Source organism: Tamandua tetradactyla, chromosome 5 (genome assembly GCF_023851605.1).
Source record: "Tamandua tetradactyla isolate mTamTet1 chromosome 5, mTamTet1.pri, whole genome shotgun sequence".
NCBI classification, from domain to species: domain Eukaryota; kingdom Metazoa; phylum Chordata; class Mammalia; order Pilosa; family Myrmecophagidae; genus Tamandua; species Tamandua tetradactyla.
The window spans coordinates 119,793,898-119,810,818 of record NC_135331.1 but is presented as its reverse complement, the minus strand read 5'-3'; the positions used below and the strand labels follow the sequence as shown (position 1 = coordinate 119,810,818).

General features: G+C 36.3%; 1 protein-coding gene across 1 annotated transcript in view; it reads left to right on the top strand.

The window, feature by feature from the left end:
- The window catches only part of EYS (EGF-like photoreceptor maintenance factor), a 1,737,133-nt gene that overhangs the window by 1,449,176 nt on the left and 271,036 nt on the right, over positions 1–16,921 (top strand). The window contains 2 exon segments of the mRNA XM_077159432.1: positions 7,400–7,508; positions 13,919–14,139. Coding sequence (XP_077015547.1) covers positions 7,400–7,508; positions 13,919–14,139 — 330 coding nt within the window.

The following is a 16,921-nucleotide window of genomic DNA, read 5'->3' as shown; positions in this document are numbered from 1 at the left end:
AGGAATAATATTCTTCAAATCAACAGTCACCATCAGAGTAGCTAGATCCAATCTGGAGCTATGAACTAATAGATAATAAATAAAGAAGATTGTATACTGAAATTCCAAATGAAATGGCAGCAGTGAAGTTGGTCTTTGAAATGTTCTTAATGTACTTATTCTAAGTGAATGCTTAATGCTACTAAGATATGTTCAAGAAGCTTAGTGGTGTGTTGACAAATTTTTAACTTTCCCTGGTATGAATACTCCCACCATGGCCAATTTCACGCCACTAACCTGAAGTCACTCAATGTGGAGTTGGGAATAGATGCACAGAATCAGCCATCATGAGCTGGTGCTAACCTGCTCTAGCTCATCATTGAAACTCCTCATGTTCTAATAGGTTAAAACCAAATGCCAGGTCAAATAAATAGCAAAGTCCACTTTTTTTAGTAGTAGTGGTCATTACATCAATGCTTTTCCTGGTTAAACAAAGCAAGGGAGTTTTGGCCATCTCCACTTTTACAGACGCTACCAGTAGACGGTGAACTCTGTAGAATATGCTATAGATCCCCATAGCTCATGAATTGGAAAATATAGTCAGAAATAAAATCATGCTTCTCGGAAAATCTGATATCTCTTGTCGGCCGGTTAAATGTTCCCTTGACGACTGCTCCGGCTAATCAAGGGTGTAAATGAAGCTCCTGCTTCAGCAGTCACCAGGAATTATTGCAAATCCTGTCTTTCATGTCAGTGCGTCACAGGAAAATGGTTCGGTTTTCTCTGTAATTTATTATGAACTACATTTGGGATGTTCTGTCAGTCAGAAAGGAGACGAAATAAAAATCTAAAACTAATGACCACTGCATCACAATCATCCAGAGACAGGCAGTCCTCAGGACAATCACTTATCAGAGGTCACAAAGCACCTTGTATAAGCTTTTTGAATGGCCAGGTGGACCAACTCCTTGACCCTATAAACAACAAAAAAGGATGTTTAGGGATGCTTTTGGTGTGCCTACGTTGCCTTTTTTTTTTTTTTTAAGGGTCCGAACTATGACTTTTGTGCCTGGTTCTTTTCTAAAATGTTTTAACATTTAGATTTTGCAGAGTCACACTGACAACTGCAAGAAATATGGCCATGTTGATAGGGCTGTATGAAGCTATCATATGCTTACATAGCATTTTCCTAAATATGTTCACACAGCCACAACAATCACATTAGCTCCATGAACTGGTAAGGAAAGCTGTATGTCTCTGGATGATTTCACCCATATTGCCAGGTACATAATCTTTTAAATATACTTTTCCATATTTTCCTGTTACAAACAAGGAGCTAAAACAATCATATCATCAATTAGATCCTGAGTCAATCTTTAGAGGAACCAGACGCCTTTCATTACCTCTGTGTCTGCCGTATACCTTTACTGCCATCTGCTGATATTCAGTCTCTAGTCTGCAAGTTTCCCATTTTAGCTATTCTCATATAGAGCTGACAACTCAGCTAAAACTTTTGGTTGAACATGGAAATCATAGCTGCTAGCGTTTGAATTTAAATTCTCTCCATCCTAAGCCTAGCCTAAGAAAATTCTTTTAAGTGAAAGTTCCAGGTTGGCATATAATATGTATGCTATCCATTCACTTCAGAACAATATATTTAATTCAGTAAACATTATGGCTAGCTATATTGGTTAGAAATTCAATAGTTATTAATTTGGAGATTCATTTAACAGTTATCTATACTGCAAGTTACCACTGTAGAGAATTTCTTTCTGTCTTCATTTCTAAAGTCTAATTCAGGTAAAAAAAAAAAAGGCATAAGCTTGTTGGCAAAGTTGATTCATATCCAAAATCTAAAATAAACAAGGTAGCATCATTGCTGATGATGCTAGTGACAGGAGAAAACAACATTTATGTTTTGCACCTGTGAAAGTGTTTAATATCATGAATTTTGCAAAATTCCCTAGAAGCATTTGGTGCTGTAATTTTGCTACTTTTATATCATGGCTTCAAAACTCTATAGATGCTGCAATTATACAAGAATCATGTTTTGTATGCCTTCAACACAGCACTGCAATAGTTCCTTAAAGCTTTTAATTTCATAATGGTTTAATGTCAATGACTCATATAATTCCTAGATTTGACAAATCAAACATAGCTATTTTAGAGGGAGAGAAAAAATCCATACCTCCTATCTCTCTCTGAATGGAAAACAAATCACTTTGTTTACGTGCTTTTGAATTATGCCACTGAAAAAAATGTGAGACAGATGTATTGAAATGAATTTAGCACAAAGCAAACCTGGAATGGAAAAAGCTAAGGAAATTAGTCTTTCCAAAGTTAAAGCCAACATAATCATAAAGTCACTTCCTTGTTTAATTTTACTTCATTCAGGCTCTCATAAATTAAAGATAACTCACTATTCACATGTTCCTTCAAAGACAAGGACTTGGTTTAATCTTTTATTGCTGTTTTCTTTACTATCAGAGGAGAAAATATGGGACTTATGGTCAAGATGACTCTGTAATTCCATGCTTTGATGCTACTCCTCAGTGGTCAAACACATATCAAAGATAGAGAAAATTAAAAAAAATAGATGACTAAAAACATAAAGATAGGTTCAAAAACAAGGCAAACATCTTCCTGGACAAGAAACAGAACAAATATTGCAGAGCAGTGAAAGAGCCAATGCTGCTGGTCTGCCAAGATACAGATCTAGAAACAGAAGTGGAAGCCAAGAGCTTGGCCGCTATGGTTTAAACTAAAACTGTTCATTCTAGAATTCTTACGAAAGATTAAAAAGATGATAGAGCGAGCTAGCTAGATGTAGATAATAGGTGATGGATGATGGAAGGACACAGAGAGAGAGAGAGACTGCCATCTGGGAATCTGACTTTTGTCAAGTTACCAGCCCAAGAAGACAACAGAATAGAGCCATAGTCCTGACCCAAACTGCACCAAGCAGCCGCCGTTGGCTCTGTGGATGGACGTGTGGATGCCTTCAGTATCATAGGGCAGGATTAACAAATACCCAGTACCCAAGAGTCTGGTTTCAGTGCGCAAAGGATCAGGTAGCGTAAACAGGTAGGACTGGGTCAAGGCAAGAGAACAGGAAAGAAAGGAATAGGGAAAAAGAAAAACAAAAATACTTTCCACTCGAGGTGAGTCCGCACAGCACAGTTTTAGAACACATGACAACACTGAATGCCGAGAAAGCAAATGGGCAAATCGGTACATGACATGTAATCACTCTAGTTAAAATGAAGTTATGGGAGATTCTGACAAAAGCATTAAAGTGTGTATTTTTGAGATACTAGGAAGCATAAATGAGGGTATGAATAACTTTCATTTATAAAGAGAAGTGATAAATTTTGCTTTTTATTTCCAAAATAAATTATGGAAAAGACTCAAAATCTCTGGATTAAAAAAGAATATTCATAAACATTTAAAACTTAGTAGATAGAATAACTAACTTGGAGACAGTTGAAGAAAAAACTGGTATCAGAGAAGACAGACAAAGATATTGAAAAAATAAAAATTAAGAAACTTGGAGGCTAGTTTAGTAACCTCCCCTGCAAAAAAAATATCTAGTAGATGTTCTAAAATCAGATTTCAAGGCATGCCAAAAATCAGTATCTGAGGTGATTCAAAGAAGAGCCTTCCAAAAGTGAAGGAATACATAGTTCTTCAGATCAAAAGTACACTTAGGGACGGTGTGATAGTGGCTTGGGGGCAGAATTCTCACCTGCCATACCAGAGACCCGGGTTCGATTTGGGATGCCTGCCCATGCAAAAAAAAAGGTGTACTTAGCAAGAAGATAGACAGATCTGCCTGGACAGGGAATCCAGGAAACAACAGGGAGCACAGAACAGTATCTAAGAAAAGTATTGGCAAATTATTTAATGCTTGATTTTTTGAAAACTGAATTTTTACTTTAAAAGATGAATATGAAAAATAAAAGTATTTGTGTTTATTGCCCCAAAATTAGAAAATACAATTAAGGAAAAAGATGCATGAAAAATCAGCCACAGTGGGGTACAAGGGTAGTTCAGTGGTGGAATTCTTGCCTGCCATGCGGGAGACCCAGGTTCAATTCCCAATTGTAGCACTTTCCAAAAAACAAAGCAAGACAAACAACAAACAAACAATTTCAAATGGTGCTGGAATAATGGGATGCTCACATGGAAAAAATAATGAAATTTGACCCTGCCATAAGCATACAAAAAAAAATATATATATATATATCAGCCACAATATGCAACTACAGTATCAGTAGATGTACTTCTGGTATTATTTCTAAAGAGATATCATCTCATCCAAATTGTTTTCATCTTTTTTTTTACATGAATACTTTTCCATATCATTAGCTATTATTCTACATCTCTAGTCTGAGGATTTGCTAGCATTTAATTATATAAAGGTATTTGATTCGATTAACCAACCCAATCTCCTTTGTTTACATTTTTAATATCCCTTTTCTTGGTTTTGGATACCTTGAATTTGCAGTTTGGGCCGGTCTTCGAAGCATTTACAAATTGGTTTTTCCAAGACAGAATATATCTGCACATGTTGCTTAGCATACTTACAAAGCAAGACCTAAATACAAAGCATGTTAAGGTCACTGAAAAACATGTCTGTTTTATCAGATTTTAAATTTTAAAATAATGTAACTTGAGTATTTGGTTTTGAATTTCATTAAAAGCAATATAAGAAGTAGATGAACACTTCAATTTGGTCCTGTAATTTAATTTCATAAAAATTTCCTTAGAGACCCCTGTCTAGTCAGCAAATAATTACTTTAACTTGCATTTTAATATTACCACCAGATGATTTATGTACATTAAAATAATGTGATCCTCACTAACCATTTATGAGCTAAGAATGATTACCTCCTTTTGTGGATAATCATACTTCAGGGAAGAAAGGTTAAGTGATTTGTCTAAAATCACTCCGCCAGTCAATGGATTATCTCAAAATATGATTCTTAAGTCTTTAAATCATTAAACTTCGTTGGCCTCAGCAACATCTGAGAGGCATTTGGGAAATGCTCTTGGCGTTTCCTCAAATGATTGATTTGGCATAATGTCTAATTTTATAGAGCATTCTTTTGTTTCTTGTGACTATTTAGTCTATAAGCAAATACAAAACATTATAAAATAAATATGATAATAATCTACGTGTGAAAAAACTGGTGGAATTAGAATATTATTTTTCAAAGTAGCACATCCAGTTAGTAGACAAGCTAATGAATCATTCGGTTGAAGAGTCAAAGGAAGAAAAGGAGGCGGTAACAGAAAGTAAATAAAATCAAATGGCTTCCTTTTGTAAAACTGCAATTGCGTTACATTTCAACAAGCTCCAAGTGCAACAAACATAAAGGATCATATTATTTGGTATTAAGGACATGTATTCCCTGAGAGCAATTCCCTCCGATTCCTTTATAAAGTATCCACCATGTCACACTGACCATATCAACCTTGATGATTGATATGCTTCATGTATTCCTACTCTACGCAGGTCACACAAAAGGATAACTAGGGATTATTCCTAGAATCTGAGAATATTTAACATTTTCAACAGTGATCTGAATATTCTCTTGGAAACTATACTTGGTGAAAAAGATGCAAATCCAGAAAGTAGTAAAATATAGAAATATTGGTGTTATAGTTTGCTAGCTGCCGGAATGCAACACACCAGAGACAGATTGGCTTTTAATAAAAGGGGATTTATTTTGTTGGTTCTTCAGAGGAAAGGCAGCTAACTTTCCACTGAGGTTCTTTCTTACGTGGAAGGCACAAGATGGTCTCTGCTGGTCTTCTCTCCAGGCCCCTGGGTTCGAACAACTTTCCCCGGAGTGACTTTCTGCATCTCCAAAGGCCTGGGCTGAGCTGCTAGTGCTGAGATGAGAAATGCCAAGCTGCTTGGCTGTGCAACATTGCGCTCTCTCATTTAAGCGCCAGCCAATTAAGTCAAACGTCACTCATTGCAGCAGACATGCCTCCTAGCTGACTGCAGATGTAATTAGCAACAGATGAGGTTCACGTACCATTGGCTTATGTCCGCAACAACATGACTAGGTATGCTCACCTGGCCAAGTTGACAACTGAATCTAACTAACAATTGGTATGAGTCAGAAGTGGGCTTGGTACATTAGAGCTAAGGCCAAAAAGGTAGTGGAATCACATATTGGAAGGACTATCTCAGATTTGTATTTCAAGGTAAGAGGAGAGAGAGAGAAGCTGTAGGGATATGGGATTGCTTTGTCTTTTGGATGGGGGTAGAAGAAAAGGAGTGTTCATTTTGTTGGGGGAATCTCCATTGAATTTAGTATGCAAAGTTATTTTAAGGAAAGAATAGTAAATTATTTAACCATTACCTGTTTAATAAAACTTGTTGTTTTAAAAATAGAATGACCAACTCTTCCCAGTTTGCCAGGGGACTTTCTTGGTTTTAACACTTAAAAATCCCTCATTCCAGTAACCCCTCAGTCCATGTCAAACTTGATTGATTAAAATTGAAAATAAAAATTAGGTATGCTCATTGTCCAAAATTTAGAAAATACAAATAAGCAAAAAGGAATTTTAAATCAGCCATATTTCCAGCATGTAGAGATAGCCACTATTAATAATATTACTGAATCCACTTCTAATACTCTCTAGGGAACAGACTTCATGGTCATGCAAGTCACAATTATTACATATGGCAAATGGCAGGGTATAACCGCTTAAAGAGTATGCCGAGAACTTTAGTATGTGTACTTTTTTCTTTTGATTGCATCATTCTATAAACTTTGATAAATGTTCAATTATTGATTGACTATATCTGTTATTCATTCTACAAATTCTCTTAACCTTACACATTTCTTTATCTCGGAGATACAGTACCAGTCGGTACATTAGTGGTATGCCTTCCGGTTCTGATAACTGTATCACAGTGTAATCTCACTGCTCTGGGGTATAAATCCTTTCATTTCCTATTCCATTTCTATTTCCTCTGTACGCCAGGGAGGGGAAATTTCCACCTAGGGAGTTTAGCATGATTCAACATTAATGTTACTGGTCTAACAATCTCCTACATGAGTGAGAACACATGTCAAACCTCGGGCAGTGCTTAAATGTATCCCTACCTACTTAGACACACAAAGATCTGTTCCTTTTGTGGGGGACTTAACTTTCTGAAAGCATTTTGGGCCCTCATTTAAAGTCAGGAGGAGAGGAGGAAAATAAAATGCAGTATTAGAAAAGAAATATATCTTTTATCTATCCTAAAATGTTCACACTTGGGTAAGGCCATATTTCAGTATTACTAGGATCCAGAAAATACCTTTCTCATTGAAGAAGTACTTACCACCCATGTGTGAAGCTACCCTGTTCTTGCCAATAACACCTACAATAATGACCTCTTCTGTCTTACTTCTAGCTACACAATGCCAGCCGGCAGCCCTGGAGTTGCTTGTATGATTGAAATGACTGCGGATGGAAATCCTCCCATGCAGAAAAAAAATACAGAGACACCCTATTCCTCTCAGGTAATTGTCCAAATGTCCGGTTTCAAATGTTACTAATTATGTCCACAGTATTTCAATAAGTATTTGTTCTTGTTATTAAGCATTAATCATATTTCCTTATTGAACAGATTCCCTATAAAAATTCTCAGCAAAGCACCAGAAACTTCATCTCTTATACTTTTCAAGCAGACATATTCAATGTTGCCTCAACCATAGTGTTGTCACAATAGAAGTTTTATTAAGTTAATAAGAAATTGATTTTCCTGTCACTCTTTGTTTATAATATATTGTGCTTGATTTGAAAAAAAGAAAGCTCAGGAATGGGGAAAGATTAGCAAAATACAGTTTAGTACTTAAAAACTTGTTTTTATACTGTTTGTACTGCTGTGTTAATAAGTCTATGCTCAGTTTTCCGGATTTGAATTGGCCAGGAATTTTTTCATAGAAACATTAAATGAAGCTAAATTAAAAGTAGAGAGGTTGCCAGTTCCCCCAGGGACAATTTGCTGAATTCTTTTCATTTTAATGATGTGGTTGGTAACATGCTCCTTAGTATGACTTTATAGGAACACATTTGAAATAAAGAATTCTTGGTTCATTTGATCATCATGGAGAGCTAATCTGTATAATTATAACTCCAAAGTGCTCATTTTGGTGTGTATTAAAGCTGGCAATGTGTACTAACCTATTGAATTGGAAATTTCATTTTATTTCTGGCTTTTTCTAAGCCGTCTCTTATTGAATGTATACAGGAGTCCAAAAGAAGCACATAGAAACATCTAATATTTTCATAAGCAAATTAATTTTTCAAATTATATTCATATAATTATATCATTTGTCACTCACAAGAGCCCTCCAAAGTAAGAATAATCATCCCCTTTTCTTTAGCTGAGTAAAGGCCTTATCAGACTTGTCAAAGATATCATCATGATAAAGAGTGTGACTTGACCCCAGATTTTCTGATCCCCAATCTTCTGATTGTCCCTTTATAAGATTATTAGGGTGGATTGTTAGGGTAGGAATACATTTTTTAATGTTAAAAAAAAGTCATGCTAGAGTCCACCATAGCCAAATATTTAGATCTAAGACACAGATTATAAAAGTGATGGAAAATATATGAAATATTTGTAGTTTTGTGAAAAGTACAATGTAAAGCATTGTGATTATCTCCTTACTAACTTCTTAAGGCCATCTATTTTCTTTATACTGAAAGTTCCATATTTCCTCATAAATAACATATAATGTGCTGCTAGCATGTTTGGTATGTCCATAAGAGGTATGTTTGGATCATGACCTTCATGATTCACATCTTTAATAAAGAGAATTCAACAAGTGCTCAATGTCTTTTTGTTGTTGAAAATGACGAACAGATCTTGTATTTGTTCCTTATCCTGCAAGAGCAGTCGCCTTGCCCTGATCAATGTTTAGCGAACGCCCCAAGTAATATGCATGCACACACAGAGACTAACCCATGAGAATCAAATTTTATACGTTAAATTGAGTGGAATTTGGATAATTTTAGGATAGCAAAGAGAGAGTGCATTCATGATTGCTAGTAGACTCCCTAAAGCTTCGGTGGCTGTTCTCCGCTGCCCCTGTGGGCGCTGGCACATGCTTTTTCAGCTCTCTGCCTCATTGTGTTCAGCAAATTCAAGTGCCTGAAGACTGAGTCAATCACATTTGCCTCCTAATGTGGCTCCAAAGCTCAGTTCAGTCATCCTTCTGGAGGCCGTCTGTGGTGGAATTCTCTCAGGCTAGAGCCAACTCACGGAGTTACAGCATGGAGTAGATAGCTTTCCAGGGCTGGTCTGGGTGACTGAGCCCCTCTCCCCTCCAAGGTAAATCCTGGCAGGATCTTGTCTGAAGGACATGTAGGACGATTTCCAGTTATTCACTGAATTTTACTTTTGGCTGCTCCCTTTTCTTCCATTATTGTGGTGAGGATGATGGAGTTTGAAGAGTAAAGCATATAAACACCAAGAAATTTGTGAAACTGAAGCCATTTAATTTTAACAGTCACAGGCTTAGTGCACAAACTAACAAGAACAACAAAAGTTCTAGCCCTGCCTGTATTCATTATAAACTAGTAGGGATTGTTGAGGATTTAAAAAGCATCATTATATATAAAATGGTACTTTTCTGCTTATAAACTCACAACAAAGCCAGACCAAAATGAAGGAGATTAAATCTCAAAAATAATATTATAAACTAGGTAAAAGACAAACCCCTAAGGATCAACATGGAGAGAATTCATTTTGGGAAGATAAGAGTAATTTTGAAAGTAAAATGTAGACATCTATTCTCAGAACTAATTATAATAATAGCAAATACATAGAGCACTATGTCTGAGACACTGTTCCAAGCACTTTTCATATTTTAACTATTTAATGAAAAAAAAAACCTATAATGTAAATACTATTATTATCTCTAAGAACAGAGGAGAGAAATTAGGACCCAGAGAGGTTGGGCTTCTTGCTCAAGTTTGCACAGCTGTTCTGGCTTTCAAACCCAGACAGTCTGACTGGAGAGCCATGTGTTTACCCTAAACAAACTAATGCTGCTTTGTAATATTGTATGTGGACGTTTCCCTTACCCATTTTATTGCAAATCTTATCTCTTTTATGTAATTCCCTTTGTTTTACGCTGTTATTTTCAAAGTATTTAATTTCTTTGTGATTTATTTCCCAGAGAGCATTTAATTTCCTCATAGACAAGAATAATTCCATGTCCTTTTGTATTACCACGTCCCTAGATCAATGTATTCACAAGGTAGCAACTCAATTCATTGATTACGGCACTAAAGTTCAGTTCTGTCTTCAGACAGATATTATTTTGAGAACCTTTCCTAGCCTAGAAAGTCTTATGAATCAAATATTTGCGAGATATGGGACCAATGAGAATTTCATTGATGCTCATAAAATTTAAAAAATAAAACCTCTTTTTATGAGTTTCTTCATATTGATTAATCACCTGAGTAATGTAAGAACTTCAGTATAAGCACTGGTCTGGGTCCTATACTGCGGATATTAAATATATGGCCAGTGTATTAGAATAAACCCTTATTGATATTCCTTCTTGGATGGTATCCAGTACTGAATCTAGCAACAGATTCAGAACAACAAGGTTGAGAAGCAGCCTAAGTAGGAGAAGAGGTTTGACAGAGAAGCAGGAGACTGAAGACATGTAGGAGTGAGTTCTAAGAATCAGGTCATTTGTAAGAAACTTGTATCAGCGTCCCATTTGCATAGTACTTCACGGGCCCTGGGAGAATCCAAAAATGATCAGGGTAGAGACCCTGCCTTAAAAAGGGATATAATTTAATTTAGAAGAGACTGTGTGTCCACAGTTTATCATAGTACAGCAAAAAAGAGAGAGAGAGAGCATGGTCTCTTAACTGCAGAGAGATGGAGATTTAGATAATTACTGCACCTGCCTTCTGACCTCCTTTCATTTACTGTCTCTTTTTGAGCCTCGATTCACATGTGAAAGCTAATGCCAATGAATCCTTCTTCCCAAACACTTTACCTGGCATCTCTTACACTTTATTCCAAGGCTCAATGCCTTTTGGTTTTGAATTTCGTCATACAACGTGGATACTATTAAACGGAAGGTTTGATAGTGATATGTAGAAGTCAGTTCATTCACTTGTAAGTCATCATATTCTTGAATAAAGATAAGTATGTTCTGATAATTTATCTCAACAAAAAAATTCATTTGCAGTTACTTACCAATATTTCATTAATCCAAGAGTCATTTAACTTCAGAAGACTAAGGGGTATAAAATGAAAATATACATTGATTCGAGATATCAAACTGTTTATAGTCTGCCAACATCTACCTTTAATACAGTACAAAAAAAAATAGAGTGGCTTCTTACCACCACCACCCCCTTTCTTTACAAGTTTCCTTCACCTTTGCCCATCTTCTATTTTATTCCTTCGTATTATAAAAGATCAATTCTATTCTTCCTCTAAAGAGAAACTCTGAGAGGAAAGGGAGTGTTCATTTCACTCTTGTCAGATGTGGAATCCTTTTCTCTCAGTTCCCATTCATATTTTTCATCATCCTGATGATTCCTCGTTGATTGTCCATGTCTGTTCTCTGTGGTTTTATCTTGTAAGATCATATCTTAATGTCAGACTCTATTCTCCATCGTCTGATTCACAAGAAGTTATTAGAAAAGACTTACTTTAAAAACCTGTCACCTTAGGAATGATTATACACACAAAAAGCAGCTCTGGGATAATTGAGAGTCTGGGGATAGAGGAAGTCAACCATTTTAATGGTTATCTATGTGCATCAATAGCAGCTGCTGCTTTCGACATTTCAGGTCTCCAACTAAGCTTGGGTCTCAAATCAGAAGCAATACAAGAGCCATCCATTTCCATTGTTTGGGTGTTTTTTAATGATCTAATAAATCATTGATAGCTCTATAAACCTTATACAGATCTGCCTACTGCCAACAGAAGAGGAGGGTATTTTTCCATCTTCTATCAGTTCTGAGCTAAAACAGCACATGTGGCAATGCAGTGAGAGGTTTGCCATTCCAGGTTTGTGATCAATACACAAAATGCCAGGAATCCTCCATGAAAGGAAGTCGTGGCCCTGAATTCTCTGAATCTGCAGGTTCATGATAGATCCCAGATTACTCTTAGCAGTTGGTCACTTGTCTTTGCTGACAAAAGAGCTCTGCTAATAGTTTGTTAGAGTAATCAATATGAACTGACAGCATATAAGAAAAAAAGAATGTGGAAAACAAATAGGCATTCACCTGTGCTGTACAAGGGCTCTATTGATACACCTTAGGACTTCTAGCTGACCTTCCATCCCATTACACCAAAAGCTAGTCACCTCTGGGACTAGTTATGAAGTGCTTAGGAGAAAAAAATGTTTACAAAATATCCTTAGGAGCAGAGCCTGAGTCATTAAAAAAGTTCAAGAGCTCAAATACTGAGTTAGCTTGACCTGTTATGGATCATAGAGATGCTTTGATATTCCAAAAATTGAACATGTTTTTGTTATCTCAAACCATATTCACATCAAACTTGAACATATTAGCAGAAACTTTAAATGATATTACTGGGCATCTCCTGCCTTCCCAACTTAATTATTTGGCTCTAGTTTTTGAAATATTGCAGTGACAGTTTTCCCTTTTATAGCATCCATATTGCCAATTTAAATGCTTCTTGACTGTCAGTTTGGAATATGTGTGTTTTGGGAGTGGGGCATCAGCGATGTAAAGCCACACAAACACTGCTGCGTCTACCTGTCATATGCCTAACAGCCTTGAAGACTACAGTCTCATTAGCAGTTAATCTAGATTTCAACTAGAGCTCATATATTCCTACTAATAGGAACAGCATTTAATGTACATATAAACTATGAAAGCTCAGTTAGGTAGGTTTCTGAAGGGTAGGAAAGGAGAGATGAAGTAGCATTTTAAATCATGCAAGGGATTTTATCAGTATTTTGGTCAATGAATATAAGCTTGTATGAGATGTGATGGGTTTCAGTTCCTTCTTTCCTCTCTCAGTGGTCCATTTTGCCACATGCAAGGTGGTTATAGAGTTTTTATACAATGTGACTCCTAAATGTCAATTTCATCTGGTGCTGAACTGACAAAACAGCAATCTTTTCCAAAGCTAAAAGAAAAATATAGCTATGTTGGAGTTATTGGGAGATAGTATGTTGCTTTCCAATGTGATGCCTGAGGATAACCAAGGACAACTGAGATCCTATAAAATATTCATTTTATACCCAGAAGTAACTCCTGCGTAAGAAATGGCTCTGACACAGTGTCCAAATGAAGGTAGATCAAGGGCCGAATTTTATACAGGGAGTCGCTTTATTCCACTAATTATATATAAATGGGTTAGTTGTCTTTGAGATAGTCCAACTTCTTAATGTTTTCTCAAAATCTGAGTCCTTCCTTGATCTCTTTTTTGGGATAAAGGGTAAATAAAGGGACTAATTATAGTCTAAGCTAAATTCTACTTCTGATGTCTATTTGTCTTCCTCTTTTGGAGAAACTGAATAAAGATGAAAAAAAAGTTAACATTTCCAATATGCAATTACTATACATTTTGCTTCATTTTCTTTGTGAGTTATGGGTATGCTAATATTCTCATTGAAATGTGAACACTTGAATTCGAAGACACATTTGAAAGTAATCAATCAGCAAATTTTGTTGAAGACCCATTTTTTGGTACTAAATTATATTAACTATTTTGAAATATAGCCACAACAGTAAACAAGGCCCCTTTTGTAAAGTCCTGCAACTTAGTAGGGGTTGCAAAACCAGCAATTGCAATTATTTCACACAGAAAAACAAAATAAAACTTGTAATTATCAAACAAAACATTCTCAGTCTTTCCCATATACTCAGACAGCACCTTATAATAAGATTTTTTTTGCTGTCACTTTTCCTACAGGTATATTTTGAATCAATGTTCCTTGGCCATATTCCTGCAAACATTAAGAGCCATAAGAATGCCAGCCAGATTTATGGGTTTAGGGGCTGCATTAAAGGGCTTCAAGTGAACAACAAAGAATTCCTCATCATCGATGAAGCACTCCGTGGGAAGAACATTGAAAACTGCCGTGTTCCCGCGTGTGGCCATGATCCATGTCACCACAATGGCACCTGCACCAGGTCAGTATCTGCCTCCTGACCTCTCACCTGTATTGCATGACTCCAAATACTTAAAACAAAAAAAATCCACAGCAATGCTATCTGGATGATGGAAAAGAAAGGGCTAGAATCCTTACGCTTTTGTATGACCACCTAGGTGACACTCACAATGTAGAGGATACTTGTTTGCTAAGGGAAATTTATATATCGTGGCTCCAGTGAAAGAGGTGCCTAACCTCTGAAACTAACTAGATAATCAGACCTGATTTTTCTTAATTGCAAACAATTCCAAGTTTAGGTTTAACAGAGTGTTTCTGTTTTTTAGAAACATAAAATGACAGGTTATTATTTGTTAATCATGGTTTGATATAGTTTTTGATTTTGATGGGTTATTTTTTACTTTGTTTTGTTTTTGCCTCATCTTCAACAAAAGATCTGATAAGGTCGCTGAGATCAGAGACAGAAGAAAATGCCTATTTCATCTTTTTACTTGCAGTCCAATATGTCTTTTTTCCTACTTAAAATAAAGATTCATTGTGCTTGTAATTCAAGAAGATCTTAATTAAAATTACGTTCTGCTCCACTAAAATGTCTTAAGCGAATCAACCCTGAGGGAGTCTCATTTGGACTGTTTAGAACACATTCCCAAACTTCTTCAATCCTCTGAGAAATCTTCATTTCAAAACTACAAGTTATGACAGAGTGAAAGCTGATACATATGCAGATGTATTTATAATAATCTAAATCAAGTAAAGCCAAATCTCCCAGGAAATGGGTAATTTAAAAAATATATATCTTAATTAATTCACTTCAGTCCCAAGGGGCAACTATCAAGTAGATAATGACCCCATAAAAGTAAACAAGTACATGCATAGTGTTGGAAAGAGAAAGACTCCATCAATAAAGCAGAATATGAAATGGCAGGCAGAGATGGACTCTAAAAGCAATCACTGGAACAGAGGGAAAAGAGAGAGAAAGAGAACCAAATGAGAAAGACAGGAACAGAGCAATGGGCAGGTATGATAAAGTCAAGGTGATCTATTTACCAGAAAATTACAGACTGACTAATAAATTTGAAGAAAAAGCATGGTTTGGTGGTAAAGGAAAAGATCGGCTCCCAGAATGTCTGAAAGTTGACTTTACCTTTGCTTCTGATCAATGTGTCTAAGTCAGTGCCTTGATTTACACATTTGTAAAGTAGAACAGTAATGTAGGCATATGTAATACAGGAAAAGTATGACAGATAAAGGTTTAAACAATTTTAAAAGACAGTCAATTTGGGGGCTCAGAATGAAGATAACTTCCTTGTTCATGGTCACTTTTCTTAAGGAGAAACAATCAGGGCTTTACTCAGTAAATATTCTGTTTTATATGTAACTATAATTAGTAATTGTTTTTAAAATTATAACAATACAAAAATTATTCAAAGGCAACCCTCAGAACTCTGCAGAAGAACTAGCATTTTTGCCTGATTAAGTGAACTAGAAATAGGGGAAAAGCTCCTCTACCAACTTTGCTAATGTCTGAAATATTTATGTCATTCAATTTAAATAAATATTTTTAATGACTCTTTACTGTTGATAAAATGATATGAGTCACTAGGATTGTGTTTTCTCCCTTCCTAAAAGGAGTGGACAGGCTCTAAGGTGGCCCCTGTGATGTGCCCCCATCCCCCCAAACCCACCCTGGCATGATCCCCTCCCCTCGAGTATGAACAGGATCTGTGACTTGATTTACCCAATAGAATGGCAAGGGTGAAGGGATGCACCTCTGTGGTTGGGTTACATAGGATTGTGAGATCCATCTTGGGAAGAGATACTTGCTGGCTTTGATGAAGTGCACAGTCATTGTGGGGAGGCCCATGTGACAAGGCACAGATGACAAAAACTGAAACCCTCAGTCCTACAGCCACAAGAAGCTGAATTCTACCAACTGCCACATAATCATAGAAATGAATCCCTCCCCAGTCGCACCTTGAGATGAGACCATAGCCCTGGCCAATACTTCAACTCACTCTTATGTGGAGGACCCAGCTGAGCTACAACTGCCAGACTCCCAACCTCTGGAAACTGTGAGATAGCAAAAGTGTGTTTTTTTAAGCTGCTGGGTGGGCATCCACATTATTATGCAGAAATAGAAAATTAATCCACTGTAATTTTCTGCAAAGATGTCTAATATCATCAACTTGAGTAAGTAGGTAAGGGTTGGTTTTACTTAAGAACATTAACACTCTGAGATATGGTAAGCCAAGTACCCATTAAATAAAATGAACCTCTTGATTATGTAAAATTAAAGAACCTCATACTGTTTCCAACCTTAGATATTTAATGTTTTGGAAAAGGGAAAAAAGGCAGAATCATCCTAGTAGGATAAGTAGTCCTAGAATTGTTTATAGTTCATATATTCATTCTCTTAGGTTTATTTGAACAAACATTAACTGAGAGCCAAGTAAGAGCTAGAGGGTATATGTAACAAAGAAGCATACTCAAGAAACCTATACAGAAGAAGTTTCCACTCTGCTGTGGAAGCTTAATTAGCTCTTCAGACCTTATGGCCAATTTTTCCACTGTACATTTTGCATCTATCAGTGTTCTATGAATAAATCAGAAGCCACTATAGCTATTTTGAGTACAGAAAGATATTTAATCCAGGTAATTAGAATTTAAATACTCTTTGGAAGGCCTAAGAAAACAAATATTAGGGGTGCCACTTTCCAACAATGCAAAAATGCACATTTTCAAGGCAGCAGACACCAAAGTTCCTGGAGCTTGCATCACAGAAGCAGGTAATTCTCAGGAGAACT